At 39.7% G+C, this 14,830-nt stretch overlaps 1 protein-coding gene across 3 annotated transcripts in view; it reads left to right on the forward strand.

The window, feature by feature from the left end:
- dgki (diacylglycerol kinase, iota) overlaps positions 1 to 14,830 on the forward strand; it is a 77,957-nt gene that overhangs the window by 47,192 nt on the left and 15,935 nt on the right. For all 3 annotated transcript variants that reach the window (XM_053650077.1, XM_053650080.1, XM_053650078.1), the window contains exons 8-20: positions 51 to 167; positions 1,487 to 1,561; positions 1,855 to 1,950; positions 2,049 to 2,131; positions 3,925 to 3,985; positions 5,600 to 5,713; positions 8,731 to 8,856; positions 9,580 to 9,658; positions 9,767 to 9,822; positions 9,939 to 10,001; positions 10,248 to 10,321; positions 10,733 to 10,844; positions 10,949 to 11,148. In XM_053650077.1, coding sequence (XP_053506052.1) covers positions 51 to 167; positions 1,487 to 1,561; positions 1,855 to 1,950; positions 2,049 to 2,131; positions 3,925 to 3,985; positions 5,600 to 5,713; positions 8,731 to 8,856; positions 9,580 to 9,658; positions 9,767 to 9,822; positions 9,939 to 10,001; positions 10,248 to 10,321; positions 10,733 to 10,844; positions 10,949 to 11,148 — 1,256 coding nt within the window. The remainder of the gene's footprint in view (positions 1 to 50; positions 168 to 1,486; positions 1,562 to 1,854; positions 1,951 to 2,048; positions 2,132 to 3,924; positions 3,986 to 5,599; positions 5,714 to 8,730; positions 8,857 to 9,579; positions 9,659 to 9,766; positions 9,823 to 9,938; positions 10,002 to 10,247; positions 10,322 to 10,732; positions 10,845 to 10,948; positions 11,149 to 14,830) is intronic.

Below are 14,830 nucleotides of genomic sequence, written 5' to 3' on the forward strand. Positions count from 1 at the left end.
TCATGTGTGTACCGGGTGCTGACTCCTCTGTCTCATGCTCTCCTTCTCAGTTCCACAACAAGGTGACGTGTTTCATGCTGCAACAGATCGAGGAACCTTGCTCTCTGGGCGCACACGCCGGGGTCATTGTACCTCCCTCTTGGATTATTAAAGTCAGGAAGCCACAGGTACAGCAGGCCTTGAGTAACTGAGTTACTCTACCTTGTTTGTTTTGAGGCAGAGACAAGCCCTGTGTTTTTAACACATGTATTTGTAGGAAATCAAGTAAGCCTGATGCACATGCATGTAAATGAGAAGTGAGATTGACACTAAGGTCTTCTCAGAGCTCGGCTGCATGATCTTGTCTTCTGCAGTTTGTTCTCAATGTGCTGCCGTTTGATATAAGAAAACCATCAGGATTTATCTGTATTGTACTGAGTCGTTACCATTACATGCTACCTGTTAAATAGGCTTGTTGCTTTTGCCTCACTTTTAACATGGATTTTATGTTTCATTAAAGCCTGTAGAATTGATCAAACAACTGTCTCACACCCTCATTGGTTACGTTCACACTGCAATTCTAATGAAAAAATTTTTATATGATGTAGCCTATATCTGAAACTAGTCTGAACACAGTCCTGAACTGACCGGTATGCGTGAAACCCCCCCAAAAAAACCCTTTCCAATGGGATTAAATTCCGCCGACGTGACGTTATGATGGATGATGGATTGCCTTAACAGTTACATGAATTTTGATCAGACTGTTCGGGCTGAGGTCGCATTACCACATATCAGATCTGTATCACATTTCTGTAACTGGAATTTAAAAATGTCAGATTCAGCGTGATTTGTGCTGCTCATGCTTCTAGGCAAATTTTTGTAACATATGATGAAAAACTAGATCAGATTTGGATTAGCTTTTACTTGCAGTAGCCTTTATGAAATCCCAGCTTCTAGCGCTTGTTGAATTTAGTATCACTCCTGTTTGTGAATTTAAACTTCACAGCCTTTGACCTTCCAGGCTCTGCCCTGTGGTTGGCTGATGTGTGAGGGGGTGTGACAGTGTTTTGATGAGTGACAGGCCACTGTCACTTTCAATTCAGGGGTTAATAGAAGGGAAGCCTTTCACACTCAGGCGTAATAATACTACCACAATGGACACCTTGAATATTTCTCCGGTTTTATACATGTATGGTGAAGACTGGTTCTAGGGTGGGATTATTTATTATTTTTTGTATTGAGAAGGAAGCTTAGCTTATTCTGGTGTTACCTAGTATGGAAAGGGTCCTGATGTAATTTACAGGGAACGGCCTTTTCACAGAACACCTCTTCCTGGGAAAAAGAGTGAGTTCAGCTAATGAATCTGATCATGTTTCCTTATATAGCTACAAAACAAGACTTCACCAAAGGTCACTCGTGTCCTCTCTCAGCGCTGCTAGGTTTAGGTTTAGCTTGTATCTCTGAACGTGCTATTAGACATGAGTCCCATCTCTCTCCTGTCTCTCAGAGCTCATTCAAAAACTCCACTCGGAGGAAAAAACGGACCTCTTTCAAACGAAGAACCAGCAAAAAGGGCACCGATGTGAGTAGCCACTACGTCTCTCAATGCACTGACATCTCTGTGAGTGCTGGACACGGACAGATACTTTATGTCAAAAAAGGAAAGTTTTTATTTCCTCTAAAACTGGAGGTGGGATAGAAGGTTGATGCGATTAGTGCCTGTCAAAATATATCTCTTCTTCCTCTACGTTTCCCTTCCCCTAACTCCTACTCTGAGACATCTGTTCAAGCAGCTTACTGCAACTCTGTGTGTGTGTTATGGAGGCATGTATGGAGTTATGTGCGTTTTGTATATAACACTCCCTTTTTCTGCAGGAGGCAAAATGGCGGCCGTTTATGCTGAAGCCTGTGCCTTCGCCACTAATGAAGCCCGTGCTGGTGTTTGTTAACCCTAAGAGTGGGGGAAATCAGGTGGGAAGATATTCACCTTCCACACATGAATGCTGGAGGAGGAATGAATGCTGTGTTTATCTTCCTCTTCCACTCACTTCTGCTGTCTTTACCTTTAGGGGAACAAGTTGCTGCAGATGTTCATGTGGACTCTGAATCCTCGCCAGGTGTTTGATCTCTCCCAGGGAGGGCCTAGAGAAGCGTAAGTCTAAAACAATACTATCTTGCATTGCTTGCCCCTTTACACTCCATTATTCTTAAAGTTCTTAAAACTTTAGTTATAAAGCACTGAAGTGTGTCAGGAATTTTCTCAAATACTAATCAAGTTTTCGTATCTATAGATTTATTTAGAGAAAAAATTGCCATTAAAAATGTATCCATCATTTAAATAATCATAAACAAACAAAATTGATGTCCTACATAGCTAATGTTTTTCAACAGGTGTTTTTTAAAGTAAAGCTTTTTATTGTGGTTGAATCCTACATGGCTTAAATGTTGTGGACTGTGTAGGTTACCTAAGAAAAGGAAAACTTGGCTAAGTATCAGTGTCAAGAAATTATAAATAATTTTTTTTTCCTAAAACATTCGTGTTTATTAGGGCTGGTCAATATGAAAACATAATATTGATGTTATAAATTATGTCACAATATAATTCTCTAAGATATTGCAGGCATTATATATATGTATGTATATTTTTATTGCTATTACAACATCCAACTCTGGATGTAACTTTTTTAAATTTTACATTAGAATCTATCTATCTATCTATCTATCTATCTATCTATCTATCTATATCTATATAGCCATATATTGTCATATCGCCCACCCTATGCTAAGATTACGATGTTACCTGCTTTTTTTTTAACAAACTTTAAGTGGAAGCATAAAATTCTACACTTATTAAAGGAAGCACATTAAATATATTTCTGCTACAATATTTGTGATTTGTTTAATGCTTCTGGTGCTGTGTTGTTGTGTTGTTGTTATTCCTGTCATGTTTTGTTGCACTAAAGCACTCAGTCTCAGTGGATCAGTCTCTTTAGGTAGAGATAGATCAAGGGCTAAATATCAGTGGCACCTCTATCTGCAGGTAGACAAACGGCATTGTGGGTAGTGTAGAAAAGTATTATCCACAGTGAAAATAGACCAACATGCTGATGAAAGACATTTAAACTAAAAGAATCAACTCAGAATTTTGTTACAAAATAAATATTGGACCACATGCTAATTATAAAAATTAATATGCAAGTCTTTCAGGGTGGACCGTTCCTTTAACCCTCAAATGCATTTGAATACTGAATCTAAACCTTTGAATGTAATATTTAGAAGACTTTAAGACAGCACTAGTAGCAGCTATAACTATACAGTCATTTTTTTTCTTTTAGTGAGTTCAGCCTTCCAGAACTTTCTCTTCTTCACTCTCCAGTCTTAGATCATGCCAAGGCCCCACTTGGGTCTGCCTCCTAATTGAGCTGTTTTCTGTGGGCAGTGAGGCACGTTCCAGCGCTCAGAGGGGCTCTGCTGTTTGTTCTGAGCTGACAGAGGGGCTTAAGGAAAAGAAACAGAAAGAGAGACATGGAGGGAAGAAGCTAGACAGAGGCAGAAAGACAGACACACCGAAAGATGGAGTGAAGTAGAGACATGCAAAGGCAGAGAGAGAGACTGATATTGATAGAAAGAGGAAAGAAAGAGAGAAAAAGAGCATGAAAAGAGGGCAGGACTCAGCTGGTGGTGCCTACTGCTGAGCTTAGCCTGACAGAGCTGTGATTAAAGCCTCTCTGCCAAAACATGCATCTTTAACTGGGCTTTAGCTAGGAGCAGATACCAGCACACTGATCGGCCTGCGCCTGTTCTGTTTAGAAACAGAGAGAGACAGGAAGCTTACACAATGCTGCACAATATTGTTTGAACAGAATATGATTTTTTTATACTACTCATAGACTTGTAGCTGTATTATATACAGTATTATATACTTTTTTTTTCTTTTTAACTCAGATTGGAATTGTACAGGAAAGTGCCAAATCTTCGCATCCTTGCCTGTGGAGGTGATGGGACGGTAAGTTTTGACTTTAAAAACCCCTGGTGAGAGGTGTGCACAACAGCAAGCTGGAAATATACCACATATATTATACCACAGTGCTGTTCAGTTCTCAAATCTCATTGGTCAGAAGGTGTTGATTAATTGTCTATAACAGCATGGCTCTGAAAGTAGCGCCGACTGTAATTCAAACGACAGGTTTATATTAATGCACTAATTCTAATACATCCTTATCATTCACATGGCCTTGTAGGGCAGACACTCCACATAATCCAAGCTTATTGAGAATAAACAGATTTTAACTTCAGAAGAGAGAGAAAAAAAAGTGAGGCTGGTGAGGAAACGAATATTTCATATTTATGCTATAATGTAAGTGATAACAGGAAATAACTTGTCTTGTGGATATTTCACAATATTAAATGTAACTTTAAACAGATAAAATGTATCGTGTCATTCTTTAATAAATTAAAAGTTGCAATAAGTGACAAATTGCTGTGGTGTAAAGCTTAGTTCACCCCGCAGTGACAGACGCCGACCAATGCCAACAGACACGCTTGTCGGGTTTTGTCAGATCAGTGTGTTAACCCTGTTGCCGTTGGTTGGCGTTGTTTTCACCAACTGAACATTTTCAGTCGGCATTTGTCGGTTGTGGAATGTGAAATGAGCAGTGTGGTATGATTTTCCAACAAACGCTGACCTGGGCATGAATTGTTGCCATGACGATGAAGCATGCATCCCTGAAAACTCCATAGAAAAGAAAGCCCGTGCGCTAAGTGCTAGGTGTGCTAAATTGTTATGGGTCAAATGACAGATTTCTGGACAAATCTGAAAGAAGAGGATAAATTATTTATCAGTGTGTTATTTAAATAAATATATTGTTTATTTTGTAACAATAGTTTGTTTTTAAAAAAGTTTGTCGGTGTCTTTGAACATGACAGTCGTGTTTCCCAACATTCTAAATCCAATGGACAGTGGCATGCTCTCTCTCATTAACAGCTTTATCCTGGTCAGGGTCACGGTGGATCTCTATCAGGAACACTGGGCATGCACTATATATATATATATATATATATATATATATATATATATATATATATATATATATATATATATATATATAGGGACAATTTATCTCCTGGCATTTTTTTGGGAGGTGAGAGAAAACCAGAGAACCTGGAGGAAACCCTGCATGGGGCATGCTGTTGTAGGAAAATAATCAATGCTGTGGTCATCTGATGCATTACCACCCCAAAGTTTTATTCTTTTCATAAACGACATTCGTTCCATTGTCGTTGTTTGTCAATCCTGGTCGTGCAACCATTGGTGATTTCTCTGCTCTCAGCTCTCCTGATTAAACTCATTAAGCGCTAATTAACAAGTCTGAAGTGGGTGTGTTAAGAGCAGGGAAGGCACTCAAATGTGCAGGGGAGAGGTACTCCAAGACCAGGATTGAGTAACATTGCTATGAGTTATACATATTCTCTTTGTCCATTCCAATCGATACAATCTTCTAGCTGATTTTTGGTGTCATAAACTATAGAAGGCCTAGTGCAAATTGTGTAGTTCTTATTCAGACTCTATTAATTATTTCGGAGAGTAGACCAGTATGTGTCTCTGTGCTGATTGCTGCAGGTGGGCTGGATCCTATCTGTGCTGGACGAACTACAAATGAACCCACAGCCTCCCGTGGCTGTTCTTCCTCTTGGCACAGGAAATGACCTCGCCAGGACACTCAACTGGGGAGGAGTGAGTCATCTTCTTCCTGACCTCACCCCATACAAAGCAAAAGATTTATAAATGATTCATGAACTGAAAAACATTGATTAATAAACCATGTGCAACCTGGTTACCATTTTTTCAAGAGAGCACTCAGTTGGCACTGTTGCTGTTTTGATTTGCATCAGTGCCTTTCAAAATAAGTGCACACTCAAAGCCATAATGAAATAAACTTGGAATTCTAGTTTTAGTTTATTTTCCTGGACCAGTCATAGCGACAACAGCAAAAGCGACTGCAGCATCGTTCCAGTGCGCAGTGTCCAAGATGGAAAAATTGCATTTGGCCATTTGTTTACTCAGCTTAATCAACTGTATCACAATTACTGACAAAGCAGGACTTAAAATCACCAACAATAACATGGACAAATACACACCATTGCAATTCCAATAATTGTAATTTGAACCTGTTTTTAATCAAATATGACAAAATGGAAATAATGTTGTAGACATTCAACTCACTAAAACCTCCAAAGTCAAACTCAGTATGTTTGTTTGTTCTGCTGCTGCTTTTAAACAATGAACCTTTTAAAATTTTCATCTCATTATTCGGTTATTTAGTTTTCATTATTATTCAGTAAGTGCACTTGAATGAATAAGAAATGTATATAATCATAACTGTAGTAAGGTATTAATGAGCATGAGGAATGGGCTCACTGATGGGTCCTGGACATTTAAGGGATTATTTTAAAACGTTTGAGAAATTAAACAGCAGAATTTTACTTTGACGGCACACACAGCACCAGTGAAGTAGACTATTCTGTCTGTTTTTGTTTTTCACATTGTACCATGGAATTGTAAAGAAGACGGTTACAAGTGCAGATTTCTATTTTAATGACAAACAAACAATACAGACATTGTGGACTTAAACATGACAAAAACATGAACTATGGATACGAGGCAAAGGACATACATGGACACAAAGCACAATGTGAAACCGAAAGACAAACAGTAGACAACGAGTGCTGTGCCAGACTCGACTCTTATAGTAGTGCTCATTAAACTCAAAACATGAACAGGTGGAAGCAGTCATGTGACATGATCAGTGAGTGACTGATAGGAATCGTAGTCATTCCCCGGCTTCAGCGTGACCATCAGTACGTTTACATGGACAACAATAATCCGATATTAACCCGATTAAGACGATACTCTGATTAAGAAACTACCATGTAAACAGTGATTATTGATGACCTTAATCCGGCTAAAGTCATACTCGAAGTAAACATAAATCGAATTAAGACATGTGAAGCATTCCTATTTTAGTCGCATTATCGAAGTGCATTATAGACATGTAAACACCTTAATCACACTATTAACGTTGTGTGGTAGTTTTCACCACATTTTGCGACAGGACCCGTACACACACGTCAGTGCTCAACCGTTTTACGGAAAACAAGAGAGCATGGCTGCGTCCGAAACCGCATACTTACCTACTATGTAGTAGGCGAGATACATGTATATAGTAGGAGAAAGACAAGTATTTCAGCTACTATATAATAGGTAAGTATGCGGTTTGGGACGCAGCCCACGGATTTAAGCAGTCATCTATTTACACATATAGCATGACAAAATAATTAACTGCACTTGAAGCATTCATAAAAATTAAAAATGAAACACCCAAAACTGTATACGGTACCATAACAAAGACCAACTGTATGTTGATACGTGAAATTCTGGAGGGAACGGCGGACGGCGTGGCGCGGTGACGTAATGACGTGCCGTTAATCGAACTATGTTCATAACATGTAAAACGGGAACATGGAAGGAGTATTCTAAAAGCGACTCATGTAAACACCTTAATCACATTATTATCTTACTCAGAATAAGGTCCGTAATTAGATTACTGCTGTCCATGTAAACGTAGTCCATGACACAATAAGTAATGCAGTCTGCATAACCAATCAGAAGCAAATAATGCTGCAAGACCTAGCTATGGAACTTCTGGTTCTGGGATAGTATTAAATGGAAGCGTGTGGTTTCAGTTTTCTGGTGCTAATGGTTGTTGCACATTGTGCATAAAAGCCCTGTCTGTACTATTGTTGTGGGATTGCGTAATGCAAGGTGCAACTATTAACACCTTCACACATAGCTGTAGTTTCTCTTTAAGGTCAGCTCCCTTGGCTTGAAGCTTTGAGCAAGGCTGTAATGAAAGCATGTTTCTGATGCTAATTAGCATCTCTTCTAATGAGAGTAGGGTTTCTGTGTACCATCTCTGAAGCCTCTCTAGAGGCCCGCAGCTTCAAAGCAGACAGGAGTGGATGGAGGGAAGGGGATGCATGGGTGAGGCACGGGGTTGTCAACCATAATTATATTCACTAATGAAATGCTGCATTAAATCTGTGTGGTACTCGGATTCTTCTGTGGACTATAAAGTAGTGATGAATAACACAATTACTGTTTCTTTACAAATTGCATAAATGACACAGCAAGACATAACAAGCCCGCTCCCAGGACAGGATTTATTTATTTGTCTGCTTGCACATTAGGTATGGAAACAAAAAGCACTTGTGGAATCATTTGATTTATTGGCCTTCTAAGCATAGCTTGATTGTTGAAGTGGGCTTGATTATGAGGAGGGCTAACTGAGTGATTATTCTCTAAATATAAAAGCCTTTTTCTTAACTATGTGCTGCCAGCGGGAGCTGGAAACTAGCAAGCAGCGACCTTGACGAGTCTGGAGTTCTTCTTTCTCTCTACTGTCTTTTCATGTTACAGGTGAAATAGTATTATTGGCAATATAATGGGAGTAAGGTGCCTGCAGCCGGTCTCTTGTTGTACATTAGAATAGATGCTGTAATCATCTCAATTGATGTGTTCAAGGGCTCTATTTAGCCCTCGAGGAAAAAAAGCTTCCTGTGGGTCACCATAACGGCAGGTAATGACTTTCTAAGGGCTTTAAAGTGACATCACACTTAATACAGACACTCTGTCATCCTCTCTCGCCATCTCTGTCTCTGTCTCTGTCACGTTCTTTCTCTCTCTCTTTTAAGGGTTACACGGACGAGCCGGTGTCTAAGATCCTGTGTCATGTCGAGGATGGGACAGTTGTCCAACTTGACCGCTGGAATCTGCAGGTGGAGCATTCACCTGCACAGCCTGAGGAGGGCACACAGAAGGTGAGAGAGGACAGTCAGAGATCACGAGAACTGATATACAGGATATTCATTAGAGAATACACATGGCTGTGTTACGCTATATGTTTATATTGCATAAAGCGTAAAAAAGTGAAGATGTTGTCACTTTTCAAGTAGAAGGAAGCAGCATCATATTTTTTCACTTTTATTTACCCACAGTAATATTTTTTTTTTTCTTCGCAAAGATTGTTTTAAGATGTTTCAAGCCGCCAACACAATTAGGTCAAATCCCATGTACCTGCCTATTCACTAACTAACTACGCTCACTACATAGGGTATAACATAATGGCATTATAGGACTATATGTAGTGCAGTTTAAGCCCAGTAGAACTCCATTTGGGATTCAGACACTGTAAACGATCGACTCCACTCCAATAAGTGCCTATTGTAAATTCCTTTCCAATGACATGCTTTGTTTTTTTTATTATACTTTCTTAGAAAAATAAAGCATGCCTGCCATAAGTGACATATTTATTAAGACCATGCATTTGGCTATGTGGTGAGTCAATTCCTAAAAAGTGTATGTCTCAATGCCTGCTTTTATGTTATATATTGAACAGGCAAATATAGATTTTACATAAATAATATGACAACTCGACTAGTATTTAAACAGGGAAATTCATTTTGACATAGCAATGGAGTAGACATAAGGGAAAAAGAATCAATTACTCTTTAAAAACGCGTACATTTTATCGCTTTCTCCAGCTCCCTCTGAACGTGTTCAATAACTACTTCAGCCTTGGTTTTGATGCTCATGTCACTCTCGAGTTCCATGAATCTAGAGGTCAGTGGACTTGTAACATGTAACTATAACAGTTTACTGATATTACAAATGAAATGAGATTCATTTTATAGCTGCTCCCCAGCTCAGCATTCTGTGTCTCTCCTACAGAGGCCAACCCTGAGAAATTCAACAGCCGCTTCCGCAACAAGATGTTCTATGCAGGGGTGAGTACAACTCTGAGTGCCAGAGCTGAGAGACTCTCGGCTGTACAGAGACAGATTAATAAGAGAGAATGGGAGAGAAAGGAAATGACTTTGTGTGTGTCTCACTGTCCCCTCAGGCTGCCTTTTCCGACTTCCTACAGAGGAGCTCCAGGGACCTGTCCAAGCACGTCAGAGTGGTGGTGAGTGGCCCATGTCTTCTGAAACTTTTGATTTTGAGGAGGCATAGATGCGGGCGTTTGACGTGCCCTGTCCAATCCATTAAGCCTAGTGGCAGTGAAGGCCACCCACACGCCACACTGCTAATCTTACCCAAGTGTGACATTCTTGCTGAAACAATACTCTGTGTAACTCCCACAAATCTCAAGTTTTGTCTTCCCCTTTTCCCACTGTGTATCTTTCTGTGTCCTACTGATTGGCCTCTGAAGTGTGACGGTACGGATCTCACAGCCAAGATCCAGGAGCTGAAGTTCCAGTGCATTGTCTTTTTAAACATTCCCAGGTTTGTGTTTGGATTTAAGAACCCACTATTGTGCTACTGATCTGTTTACTGTATTGTCCATGAGACTTTTGAGCTCCACCATTAGGAGTGTATGTAGAGGAACATGACTAATGTTTCACCAGTCATTTCAAAAGCACTTGCACAAGCACTTGCGTGAATAATGAGATGTCAAGTTTGTTACCCAAGACCTTTTATACTATGTCAGTGGTTCTCAAAGTGGGGTCCAAGATTTTTTATCTATTTTGATACAATTGTGCAAATCACAACCATTATCAATAAAAAAAAAAATCTGTTCTAAGGGGGTCTGGGTAATTTATCTTTTACAGTTATACTGGTCCTCAACTGCAGATGGTTTGAGAACCTCTGCTGTATGTGACATTTTTTACACACCCTCACCTCACTTCTCTGTAGGTACTGTGCAGGGACCATGCCCTGGGGTAACACAGGTGACCACAGAGACTTCGAACCTCAGCGGCACGATGATGGCTGTATTGAGGTCATCGGCTTTACCATGGCCTCCCTGGTAAGTGGCTAGTTTATGTGCTGGATGTGTTACGGAAGAACTGGATATGTATGTCTTGCTGAAAATCACTAGACTGTGTAATCATCGATCTTCCGGTGCACCAGGCAGCGCTGCAGGTCGGAGGTCACGGCGAGCGACTACATCAGTGCAGAGAAGTGATTCTCACCACCTACAAAACGGTGCCCGTGCAGGTGGATGGAGAGCCATGTCGCCTGGCACCGTCTACACTCCGTATCTCGCTCCGTAACCAAGCCAACATGGTGCAGAAGAGCAAGAGACGCACATCTGTTCCACTGCTCAATGAGTGAGACACACACACACACGCACACACACACGCAGAACAGGGCTGTCAACTTCCTTTAAAATACAGTTCATTAAACATTTGCATGCTCCTGTTGCTCTGATAAACAAAGAAAGCAACATGGGAGCAACATCGTAATTTTAACACAAACTTTAAAAACTAATGGGAATCATTTGTTTCTACACATAAGATGCCAGATTCAAAATGGCATGCTGTTCACTGAATGTTCTCTCTACATATGAATAATGCATAATGCCACCGTAGAAAAGACACCTCATGGGATCTAGCATTATCAGGGAGGTTTAATTAAAACCTTTTCTGAAAGGGAAACAATATGTTACAGGTTTCTACACAGAACATTTTTTGAATGTTTCCCACTGAAAGACAAACAGAACAAGTCTTTAGGGAACTACACAGAACTGTATTATTGCGTTATTTGCCTAATAGAACGGGATTTGAGTTTCAGCGTGATTTAAACGTATCATATCACTCTAATGACACAGATGTTGTTTTATGCGATTTATTCAACTTTTTAATTCAGATTTGACATCATTGTCATGTTTATGCACAAACTAGCTGAGCCAGCTAGCGAAAAATGTTCAAATAGCTCACTGCTAAAACAGTGGCCATCTTTCAAAATAATTGGCACCTTCAGGAGTGAGTTTACCCTAGTATTCAGAACAGGAAATATCGCTATAGACTACACTGTTAAATACAAAAGGCTAAATCTAATTACCATAAAGTGAGATGTTCATCTGCTCCTTGTTGGGAAACCGTAAAAGCTTTTAGGTAGAAGCCTAGAACGGAAAATTTCCCTTTCACAACATGTTCCAAGAGAGCCGGAAACATTACTTGTCCAGTTAAAAACCTTAAGAAACCCCTTTCCTCTAAATATACAGTATTCCTGTCAGAAACGATTACTTAAAACCTTTTCTGCAAGTGAACCCTTCGTTATAGGGTTTTACGTAGAACAAGACACGATAAACAGAAGAACCTTTTAACGTACTACATAGAACTGTAGCATTTGAGCATTTGAGTTTCAGAGACAGAAAAGGCACGATGTTACTCTTACTATACAGATTTAGATTTTCTGAACATTTATTTGATACAAAATGAATATATAATTTAAAAAAAAAACATTAAAAATAAAGCATGCCATTAATAATGCACAGTCCTTTATTTCGATTTGTTTAAATCCCTTTTTTCTGTACAGGGGGTCGAACTTGGTTAGAATTTTGTTAGGTAACCAAAAATGCAACATGTTTTTCTTTGATTGCATAAAAACGATGAAAATGTGAATATTACTGAAATGTATTTCTACAGCACAAGCATATATACACATGATTCTGAACACTTGAGTGGCTAGTTCTGGTTGTGTAATTAACCTGTGTGATTCTGCCTGCTGTTTAAGTTAATACCCTGGTTTAAGCTCCCTTCCCTGCATCTGTGTGTCGTGTGTGAAGAGCTCTCTGAACAGCCCTGATCTCTGTCCCTTTCTTCACGCCTTCCCTCTGCAGTGGTTCTTTCTCTCCTCTCCTTCGTTCTAACCTGTCTATAATTCTCCTTGCTAATAACTAAACTGAGCTCCTTATCCATGTTTGTGTCCCATCCTCCCCATCTCTCTCTCTCTCTCTCTCTCTCTCTCTCTCTCCCCCTCTCTCTCGCTTGCTCCTGTGTTGCCTGTGCTGGTGCAGCATTCAGAAAGTGTGCGCAGCAGATCTGCGCCGCCTCTCTGCTCCCCCTGACTCCTTCTCGGTGTAAGTATTTCTCTGGTCCTCACCGCACACATGATCACACACCCGCCTCACACTCCTCAGCCATGCAGAGAGTGTGTGTGTGCGTGTGTGTATTTGTGTGTGCACCAGTCTGTGTGAGGGTGGAAGGAGGCTTGCTTGTGTGACTGCACAAACTGCACACACAAGATTCACATATTCATTTGTGCAGGTTTTTCTGTAGCTCGTATTTTCCAGGCGATAAAACGTGTTCATTTTATTCCCCTTAAGCAGGTGCTGCAATTTATAGTGCAAAATGCAATGGTATCATTTTTTTTTTTTTGCATTAACCTCATTATAATTTGTTTATAGTTTGAAAGGATGCGGTAGAAGTGCTGCTCCAGCATTTAGTTTATTTCTGACACAGGAAGTGAAATAACAGTCTTAGTAATATTTAGGAAGCTGCAAGCAGAAGTTACCAAATTGCAGCCAAATGTAAACCACTAATATGCTAATACTGACATATGCAGATATGCAGTTTTGATAAACAAGCTGAGTAAGTTCTGTAGAAATCTCTTGAAATCTGAAATATGTAATAAAAAAAGAATAAATAAATATTTGTTACAGACAGCATATGTCTGTAATTATTCTTTACTGCTGGTCATATTTTGCATGATTCATTAATATCACTCATGTAAGCCAGGAATTTTGTTTGTTTCTTTATTTATTTATTTGTGAAATCCTCAGTGCCATAGTGAAATCAGTGCCCTCCACTAATATTGGCACCCTTGGTAAATATGAGCAAAGAAGGCTGTGAAAAATTGTCTTTATTGTTGAACCTTTTGATCTTTTGTTCAATAAATTCACAAAAATACTCTGCTCTGATGGATATCAAACAATTGCAAACACAACACAGGTTTATCAAAAAAAAATCTTTGTTAAATATACGTGTGCCACAATTATTGGCACCCTTTTAGTCAATACTTTATGTTACCTCCCTTTGCCAAGATAACAGCTCTGAGTCTTCTATAACGCCTGATGCGGTTGGAGAATACATGGCAAGGGATCTCAGACCATTCCTCCATACAGAATCTCTTCAGATCCTTCACATTTCTAGGTCCACGCTGATGGACTTTCCTCTTCAGTTCACCCCACAGGTTTTCTATGGGTTTCAAGTCAGGGGACTGGGATGGCCATGGCAGGATCTTGATTTTGTGGTCAGTAAACCATTTTTGTGTTGATTTTGATATATGTTTTGGATCATTGTCCTGCTGGAAGATCCAACCACGGCCCATTTTAAGCTTTCTGGCAGAGGCTGTCAGGTTTTCATTTAATATCTGTTGATATTTGATAGATTCCATGATGCCATGTATCATAACAAAATGTCCAGGTCCTCTGGCAGAAAAACAGCCCCAAAGAATTAAAGAGCCACCACCATATTTAACCGTGGGCATGAGGTACTTTTCTATACGGCTACCTCTCTGTGTGCGCCAAAACTACCTCTGGTGTTTATTGCCATTGTATTTTGGTTTCATCTGACCATAGAACCCGATCCCATTTGAAGTTCCAGTAGTGTCTGAAAAACTGAAGAAGCTTGAGTTTGTTTTTGCATGAGAGTAGAAGCTTTTTTCTTGAAACCCTTCCAAATAACTTGTGGATTGTTGTTTTGGAGACTTTCTGACCCCATGCGCAGCAAATGTTTTGGCCACTTGAACCATCCTCTTCACAGTGCGTTGAGACAATATAGACACACGTCCAAATTCAGGTTGATTCATAACATGTCCAGTTGACTGGAACTTCTTAATTATTGCCCTGATAGTGGAAATGGGCATTTTCAATGAAAACCATTTTGTGAAGCTCAACAACCTTTTGCAGCACATCACAGCTCTATTCCTTGGTTTTACCCATTGTTATGAATGACTAAGGGAATTTGGCCTCATATTTATACCCCTGTGAAACAGGAAGCCATGGTT

The sequence above is a fragment of the Ictalurus furcatus genome, chromosome 19 (assembly GCF_023375685.1).
Source record: "Ictalurus furcatus strain D&B chromosome 19, Billie_1.0, whole genome shotgun sequence".
Taxonomy (NCBI): domain Eukaryota; kingdom Metazoa; phylum Chordata; class Actinopteri; order Siluriformes; family Ictaluridae; genus Ictalurus; species Ictalurus furcatus.